Consider the following 6,353-nt stretch of genomic DNA (forward strand, 5'->3'; position numbering starts at 1 on the left):
AACTCTTTTAAGAAAGTCATTCATTAATACTTTGGTGGTGGTGGGATTGTGTTATTATTACGTTTTTGTTATATTCCATATTTTTCTTTTTACTTTCTTGGTTAATCATTGGTTGATTTTACACATTTAAATCACAGTAATACATTTTTTTTTAAATATTTTTCAATAATCCTTCTATTTTAGCAATGATGGTATAATTAGAATTTATATTTTTGTAATTTACAAATAAAGTACTACATATTTGATAATTGAATTTAATACTCTGTACTAGTATTTGCGTGCTTGATGGTTAAATATAATGCTCGGTTAGTGAAGTGTCGGTAGTATTAGTAGTATTTCTACACACTTCAAGAGATTCAACCCACATTTGATAATTGAATGTACATCTACCCAAGATTCAACTTACATTTCAATACAAGAAATTATCAAAAATATATATTCCTTCTGTCCACCAATACAAAGGGAGTTTTGACCGAACACGTTCTAAAAATATAATACAAGTACAAAGTTGGTTGAAAAGGTTATTGGAACGCAAGTCCTACTTTTATATAAAATAGTATTAATTTTATAATAATAAAATAAAATATAAGTAAAATAAAATTAGTGAAATGTGATTTCCATTACGGAAAAATAGTAAAAAGCAAATGAAAAAAGTTTATTGATAGTCAGAAGAAAATGACAAAATGAAAATTTTATTAATGAATGGATAGTATAGTATCTATTTTACTCACATTTCACTCCATATTTTACTAATTCATTAACTCACATTTCATTATTAAACTAATACATAAAAATATAATTTATACTCGTATAGTCCTATTTGGTTAAATTTTTCTAACCTCACCTTTCATTCTTAGTTTCTTACAACTCATGCAGAAAAAAAGGACCCGTAATCATAGAAGAAACAAGTTTTTGTATTAATGCGATTAAACATAGTCACGTGAACCTATTGAAGCAATAATGTTTATGAAGCTCATTTCCATTGGATTCTTTTGGCAGTAAGTAAACTATGATCACAGCAGAAAACAAGACAAAAAAAAAAACTTAATAATTTGCGACAATTGTGCCCTAAAATTTGATCTGGACCACAAACACATCCAGCTTGAGGACTAGATTTCACTATTGCAAATTGCAATTCAAATCTAAATGGATACAACAAAAGAATCTTTGCCCTAGGATAAGAAAAGAGCCTCACCTTTTTCTTCTCTGCCGGAACCGAGGATGATCGACGATGATCATCGCCACAAACCCACAGATGAGAAAGGCCCGACACACTTCATGCGTCGTACTTGCAGAGGTCCTCGAAGCCCATGTACTCGTTCCGCTGGATCTTCCCGATCATGTTCGAGATGCCTACCCCGCCTGCTCGAGAGCACGAGTCGAGCAGTTAGAAGAGAAATCAAGAACACAGTAGTTGCTCGGGAGGGGCAAAGTTGTTTACCTAGCGATATCGCACTGATAAAGATCGTGGATGCAAGAATGAAGATGATGATGGAGGCCCTCCCTAGCACGACGATCAGCCTTCTCACGACGTGCTGCCCGATCAAGGCGGCCACGGTTGCAATGGCGATGAAGTAGAGAGCTGCCAACAGAGATTTCATGAGTGCGCGGAGTTGATGCTTTCGTTTATCATAAACGTGTGATAAAACTATGCACTAACCGAAAGGAACAGGGAACCGCTTTAGGAGGTAATATTCAACAACGGACATAGACGAGGAGAACATCATGGCGTAGGTCGCCGTGGCACTTGAAACCTGACCACACAAGTTCACCAAATCATTATAGATACGAGAACCTAGGCGACAATAACACTTGAAGAAAGCAGGGCTCACCTGAGGAGGAATGCCGAGTTCAAGAAACAACGGGCCCATGATGAATCCGCCTCCAAGACCTAGAAGGCCCCCGACTAGTCCAGCAAGAATGCCAAAAAGGCCATAGATGATGAGTTGGTGAATTTTGAAGTTAGTACCATCATCTCCCTTGGAACCAAGTTTCCGGTAGCCCTTGTACAGGCTAAACCCTTCATAACCCGATACACCTAAAGCTACAGGAATCTGCATAGAAAGAATAGACGTGAAAAGATATATGTTTCCATCATAATAAGGTCACTACAAAGTTCAAACAAAACGATATGGATTTTGAGATTCGTGTAGGAACCTGCATGAAGTTCACCACCCAATATATTGCAGAGCATGTTGGTGTATTCGACTGTTTCGATCAATGGAAAGCACTTAGGTTTCCGCACACTGTTATGATTTAAGTAGACTCCAAGAAGTAGTCTAGAATGTCGAAGGAAAGCAAACCTTGATAAGCTGCAGGGCAAGAAACGAAAACCACACGAAGAAAAGAAGCCCGCATTCTTTCCAACATACATTGTCAATAATTCCGACCTGAAATGATGATATGTGTCACGTGCAAGTTCGTCACTAAAAGATCAAAACCTAGTCCATGATTCCTTCTTACAGTTGGATCTTCGAAGGGTTTGGCCTCGGCACTGGGTCCCGCTGGAAGAAGCTTGTAATCTGCTTCTTGACCATTGCCTGACACAAGACAAAATGTGGTTCAGTTCCAAGAATACGTTAGAACAAAACAAGGAAGTCCATTCTTCAAGGAAATGAGAAACAAAAACGCACCATTTGTGTCAGCTCGCTTTGCAGCCTCCTACAGCAAATTTGAACAAATTTATAAGTAGAAACAAGATTTAAGAATCAATTCTTAGTTGATGTGATCCCATTATTCTGTGAAGTGGGGAAGTTTGCTTACCTTTTTCATGATAGTTTCTTTTTTCCATGTTTCGATCCCCTTTAAGAAGGCCTTAGTAGATGTACCTGTAACCATCATTTGAAATCGATAAATACAATAGGAAACAGAATTCGAATAAATAAATTGCAATATGCCATGTGTTACCTATAAAAAGAATGATTAGAAGCACAGTAACCATCCAATCAGCAAATACGACATTGAAAGCAACTCCAATACTAATGCCAAGCATGAGCATCGGCTGGATTAGAACGGCCAAATCATAATCAATAATTGGCATGTCGATGGTGGGATGTCTGAGCTTAAGATTGTAGTAAACAGTCGAGCCAGCAGCCCCCATGATCATACCTATTGAATCAAGAACTCTACTAATCATTGCCTTGATCATCACAATAAAACTTGTAAATGAAGACCAATGTAATAATAAAGCAAAAAGAATCCAAAAATGTCAAAAGAGTCTCTTTCCAAAGAAATCAAGGGACAATCAATCATCAAACAACCAGAAAAGGGCATCCAATATCACGAAAGCCAAACTCATTTCTCTCACATTTTGAGATAGCAGTTGCTGATTTCGCATCAAACCCAATAATTAGAGAGAGCATAGGAACGAATATGCCACCACCACCGACGCCACCCACGCTCCCAAAGGCCGCACCAAGGAATCCAATCACGGTGCCAACAACGATCTGCCAGTTGAATGCCAGATCCTGTCGATCAAAGGCCAATAACAACATGAGTCACCACCCATACCAAGAAAATCAAAACAAACTACTTCAGCTTTTCAACATCAAATGCACGAAAAAGCCTATATTACCCTGTACGAATCAAGAACCGAAATAGCATGATCTCAACCACTCCCACACAACATATCAAGATCAAGAACACTATGTTTAATGAGGTATGGGACCCCTGAGACCAGATCTCAGTCACATGATCTTACATTCATCATCATAGCTTCAACATGAATATTCCTACTGTACAACACACCAAGGAAGCTTCCTCATCTATGCTATGAAGCAATCACTTTAATTCCATTGATAGATACAAGTGGCAACTACCATTAACAGTTAAAACGACATATCAACCCTTACCCTTACCCTTACCCTTACCCTTACCCTTACCCTTACCCTTACCCTTACTCTTACCCTTACCCCTACCCCCACCCACCAATAACAACTGAGCTATCAATTGCAACAACATCAATTAATGTTTATATCAGTTCGCCCCCCATGCCATACACAGCCATTAATAGCAATAAAAATTAAAAACTTCCTAATCAAATCTACCAGATGGAGGGCGAATAAAAACAGAGAGAGAATGGATATTTGGTTATGAAAAAACTAATTCAAAATCAAAACAAATCTAAATAAAAAATAACTGCGAGCAGTAGAATTTTTCAGAATGAATCGAACCAAAAAAACAAAAAGGCTCACCGGCCAAACGTGCTGGTATCCAGATTGATTCTCCTGCCACAAGAAATTCGCAACGGCCGACAAAAAATCCAAATCACGAGGCGAATCCGCGGCCGCATTTCGAGATGAGGTATCTTGCTTTAAGTTTCTCTCAGCAGAAACAAATAACGCAGCCATCAAAAAGCTCCACACAACCGTGAAAAAGGGTCCAAACGCATTCCATTTCTCCAGATTTCCCGCCATTAAATTATTAAAAATAATAAAAAAAATCCTACCTTTCGTCGGAATAATTTAAACGGAAAAGGCTCAGCTTTTTCGGGTATCTTTACGCACTGAGCTCAAAAGGGCCTCCGCTTTCCCGAATAATCTGGGTTTTTTTTAATCACAGACGGAGAGAATTTTGGGAAGAGCGAGAGCGAAAATTTCGAAAATGGAGATGGGAGAGTGAAAAATTGACCCCGATTGATTATAAAGAGCAATAACTTTTTGCGTGTGGGTGCAAGTGGGATGGGAGAGAGAGAGAGAGGGTGAGGGTGACCATGTGGAGTGCAAGACCGGTGGCCATAAATAGAATTAAAGTGTGAGAAAAAGGAGAAGCGAACAAGCTGATTCATCGGAGCATGAAACGCATCGTTTTGATGGCTGTGTGTGTGTGGTGTACTGCTTGGCTTCATATTAGCATGTGCCACACCGCATATTGCTGAATATTCTATCATCTTTATATCCGTATTAATTATTAACGTAATTTGATTGGGGAAAATGTAAATTGGACTAGTAATTTGGGATAGGAAACAGAATTAGGGCTCAGTAGTGGGGCGCCTAATTTGGGATAGGAAACAGAATTAGGGCATGAGCAGTGGGGCGCTCCAAAGAGCGCCCTGAAGCTCGCCATATGCACTGGCACGTCAGCATTTTATCCTACTACCATTCCACCTGCAGTGGGGCGCCTTAAGGCGCGCCCTATAGGTTTTGCTATTTTTTTGTTAATTAATTTAAATGCTTTCAAATATATAAATGCAAAATAATTAAAAAACACAACGATTAAATGAAAAACGGCAAATACTACATTGATTAAAAAAAAGTTACACGAGTTAGAAATAAAAAAAAAGTTCTACTATACAAAATTCCCAACTTCCGTCGCAGCTCATCGATCAACCCCTGGGGGTATCCGGCTCTGACCGGATCCGTACACTTCATGAGGGCGTTGTGCGTGTCCAACAACGTCCGCGCCATCGAGGTCGTTGCCAACTCCGAGTAGGCAAGTGCCGCCGGGGTCGGGGTCGGGATCGGCGATGGGGAGGCGGCTTGCGAGGAGGATGTCGCCTTCGCCTTCCCCTTGTTCTTCGCAGCCTTGATGCTTATGGGACGCCGAGAGAACATCGGTGTGCCGGAACTCTCTTCCTCCGTGTACGTCCGGTTGAGGTCCACCGGACGAGTTCCGCTTTCGCTGCTCGTGTAACCACCAGCGTCGGTGGTCTTCGTCCTCTTCGTCGCGCCGGTGTGCAGAATCCCGCCTTGGAACTTCTGCTTGTCCCTCAAGAGCGCCCAGATGCTGAAATGCTTGAAGTCGCCGTACAGGGACTGGTACGACAACAACGCTCTATCGCACACATCGCTCAAGCTCTCGCCGCTTCCATGCTCCCTCGAGCACTTCTCGTACTCCGCCGCGAACAGGTTGACTTGCTTCATTACCTGATCCCAGTGCTTGCGGAGCTGCTCCCTCTGGCGCTTATACGCGGTCGGCGGCTTCGCCTCATTGTATCGCTCGGCGATGCGCTACCAGTACGCGAGCTGCTTTTGGTTGTTCGCGAATATCGGATCCTCCGATATATCCACCCATCACCTCACCAAGACGAGGGTTTCGTCTGATTGGTAGTTCGTACGTCCGGGGGCGTACTCTTCATTCGTTGCCGGAGGTGGCTACTTGTACGCCCTGTACTTGGTCCGCTTCTTTCTGGCGGCAGCGGCCGAGGGGGCGGGGGCCGAGGCGGCGGCGTGAAGGGGCGGCAGGGCGAGTTGGAGAAGGCTCCATGTCATAGAGACCGTACGAATTCGTACCGAAATCGGGATCGTACTGCGTGTTGGGGTCGAACGACCGATATTCGTCGGGTTGTGTACCAGACCAACGTGCACCGTCTCCAAACATCGGGCTATTGAGACTTGAGTATTCACCGGAATCCA

General features: G+C 41.9%; 1 protein-coding gene across 1 annotated transcript; it reads right to left on the reverse strand.

The window, feature by feature from the left end:
* Positions 1-949: 949 nt before the first annotated feature.
* LOC121783484 (sulfite exporter TauE/SafE family protein 3-like) lies at positions 950-4,800 on the reverse strand. Its single transcript, XM_042181574.1, has 12 exons — positions 4,194-4,800; positions 3,308-3,467; positions 2,908-3,108; positions 2,764-2,828; positions 2,634-2,661; positions 2,464-2,540; positions 2,304-2,390; positions 2,158-2,208; positions 1,833-2,054; positions 1,661-1,754; positions 1,442-1,582; positions 950-1,362 (listed from the first exon to the last, which is right to left on the reverse strand). The coding sequence occupies exons 1-12, from the start codon at positions 4,413-4,415 to the stop codon at positions 1,277-1,279; spliced, it is 1,434 nt and encodes a 477-aa protein (XP_042037508.1). The 5' UTR covers positions 4,416-4,800; the 3' UTR covers positions 950-1,276.
* Between the last annotated feature and the right edge of the window lie 1,553 nt (positions 4,801-6,353).

This window comes from Salvia splendens, chromosome 21 (assembly GCF_004379255.2).
Source record: "Salvia splendens isolate huo1 chromosome 21, SspV2, whole genome shotgun sequence".
Lineage (NCBI taxonomy): Eukaryota > Viridiplantae > Streptophyta > Magnoliopsida > Lamiales > Lamiaceae > Salvia > Salvia splendens.

Coding starts and splice junctions, on each gene's coding strand:
- LOC121783484 (XM_042181574.1), bottom strand. CDS start 4,415: ATGGCGGGAAATCTGGAGAAATGGAATGCGTTTGGACCCTTTTTCACG. Junction 2,541..2,633: donor AAAGCGAGCTGACACAAATG/GTGCGTTTTTGT, acceptor GTCTTGTGTCAG/GCAATGGTCAAGAAGCAGAT. Junction 1,363..1,441: donor TATCAGTGCGATATCGCTAG/GTAAACAACTTT, acceptor GCTCTCGAGCAG/GCGGGGTAGGCATCTCGAAC.